This window comes from Triticum urartu, chromosome 7A (genome assembly GCF_056163025.1).
Source record: "Triticum urartu cultivar PI428250 chromosome 7A, HENAU_Tu73, whole genome shotgun sequence".
NCBI lineage: Eukaryota > Viridiplantae > Streptophyta > Magnoliopsida > Poales > Poaceae > Triticum > Triticum urartu.
The window spans coordinates 28764749-28766903 of record NC_141879.1 but is presented as its reverse complement, the minus strand read 5'-3'; the positions used below and the strand labels follow the sequence as shown (position 1 = coordinate 28766903).

Below are 2155 nucleotides of genomic sequence, written 5' to 3'. Positions count from 1 at the left end.
GTTTTCATGAATTTGTCTGGAGTGCGCGGTAGCTGTAGGCACATTGGGAATTAATGCCTATTAATTCTCGATCGATAGGCCTACATGCAGATAATCACCCCGTTTAACTTTGAGCAAACATGGGGCCCTATACGTCCGCGGACAGTGACCGGACATCCTTATTTCTCCCCATCCGCAACCGTGCTCATTAAATGTTCGCCCCCAAATCCATACAAAGCTTGCAACAAGACGGATCTACGTAGTTCAACATGCAATTTATAAAACAAGTTTTGCACAATCCGACCCAAAAGAGGAGCCGGATTCATCACTTAACTAAAATAGTAAGATACATTAAAATTCAGTAAACTGAAAGGGCCGCCAGAATTCCACTTCCTCGCCTGTGGCTTCCGCATGGGGTCTTCGGAGCAGGCGTTGTCCTCGTCATAGGCATCGACGGCGGGCAGCCACGGGCGTGGGAATGAGCACCCAGCGCCGCTGTCGAGAAGCAGGGGCTGGCGGTGCCTGTGTGAGTGGTCACCCTGCTGCGTAACTGGGGAAGGCGCGGACCGCATCATGTAGCTGCGGCCCGGCGCAGAGCTACAGCTACCCCTCTGGGCCATCAGCAACGATGTCGAGGAGGAGCTCCCGCCCTATCCATCCACGAGTGGCGGAGGGTAATGCCAAGCGCGAGCTCCTCATCGTACTTCGCATATGAGGTCGAGTCCTCCCTGGCAAGCGCCACCCAGTTGATCGCATCGGACTCACCGCTGAATCCGTTGCCGACCATGGTGGAAGGGAGAGGAGAGAGCGAGGAGATGGGCAGTGCGGTGAAGAGGTCAAGAGAGTGAGGGTTTGCCATATGGGTGGAGTATATGTGGGGACAAAGGTGAGGACGTCGTGAACCAGGGTGGGTCTGTCCGACGTGGAGGCGGTGGTTGGGCATGTCCGATCCGCTGCATATCCGCTCCAGATATGGGCTAGGTATGAGGGTGCCGGTCAGGCTGAATGTTTGTACTGAGTTTCTCTAGTCCTGTTGGGTGTCGTTTTTCTGTTTGAAGAGTGACCGGGAAGGCCGCCGAGTGTTTTGGGGGGATATGGGCCACCAATTGTAGATGCTCCTGTCCGATCAAAAACAAAAGTCCCTTACTTATGATTTTCAGAATTTTGTCCCTCTGAATTGAGGGGTTAGGACACACACATAAATTAAGCAACTCATAAACCCCGCTCGCAAAAAAAAAGATGAAAGGAACACACACTCGGTGGAAGCAGCTAGCTCTTGTCTTTAATCTCCGAGATAATTAAGCCCGACGTACGTACGTGCGAAATCGACACAACAGAAACACGAACGTCACGCGCACGTACACGTACGGTAGTGAAAAGAACAGCGAAAATCACATCACATGGATGCATGACAGGCTAGCCGCTAGCCAGAGCACACACGACGTACGCACGTGCAGGCAAGCGCCGAGCCTGCGCATCATATCAGTGGCTATGGCCGTGCTTGTGGCCGCCGTGCTTGTGGATGTGGTGCGACATGGCGTCCTCGCGGTGCGCGGCCTTGTCCTGGTGCAGCTGCGCCTCGGCGGCGGCCACCTTGGCGGCGCCGCGCTCGTGCGCCAGCTCGCGCTCGTCGTGCGACCTCGCCGTCGCCGCCTCGGCCTTCTCCGCCACCTTGGCTTTCGTGATGGTCGACTTCGCCTTGGCCGCGCTCGCGCCGTCCTTCATCTTCTCCTTGGCGTGCTCCATCTTGGTGAAGTATCTTGCTTTGGCTAGCTGCTGCTGCTGCTTCTTGGTCTTCTTCTTGTTTCCCTTCTTCTCTCCGGGTGCTGAGCTATAGTGGGTTTATGTAGGCGGAGCGGTGCTGAGTTGGACGAATCATTGCGTGACACGTGGGTGGATGGAGGTCGGCCGATAGGGACGTGATGTCGGCCGGATGGATGGTTGCAAGTGGCCAAGTGCTCGGTGGGGCCATCGCCATCGCTGCATGGATAGAGATCGACATGGGCACATGGCCGCACGGTGCATCTCATGTCGACCACCTGCAAAAGGGAAAAAGTAGGATTTCCCACACTCGGTGTATTATTTTTGTCACGTTCTTTTAGAAACATCTTGGTTTTAATATGCGTGTTTTTCCTTCTATACGGACACAGGAATGCACTTCACATATACTCGCACA

At 54.6% G+C, this 2155-nt stretch overlaps 1 protein-coding gene across 1 annotated transcript; it reads right to left on the bottom strand.

The window, feature by feature from the left end:
• Window positions 1-1241: 1241 nt before the first annotated feature.
• On the bottom strand, window positions 1242-1813 carry LOC125520964 (uncharacterized). Its single transcript, XM_048686005.2, has one exon. It carries the CDS (start codon window positions 1723-1725, stop codon window positions 1462-1464), a length of 264 nt encoding a protein of 87 aa, XP_048541962.2. The 5' UTR covers window positions 1726-1813; the 3' UTR covers window positions 1242-1461.
• Window positions 1814-2155: the final 342 nt, after the last annotated feature.

Bases quoted from the DNA above. Each gene is read 5' to 3' on its own strand.
- LOC125520964 (XM_048686005.2), bottom strand. From the start codon at position 1,725: ATGGAGCACGCCAAGGAGAAGATGAAGGACGGCGCGAGCGCGGCCAAG.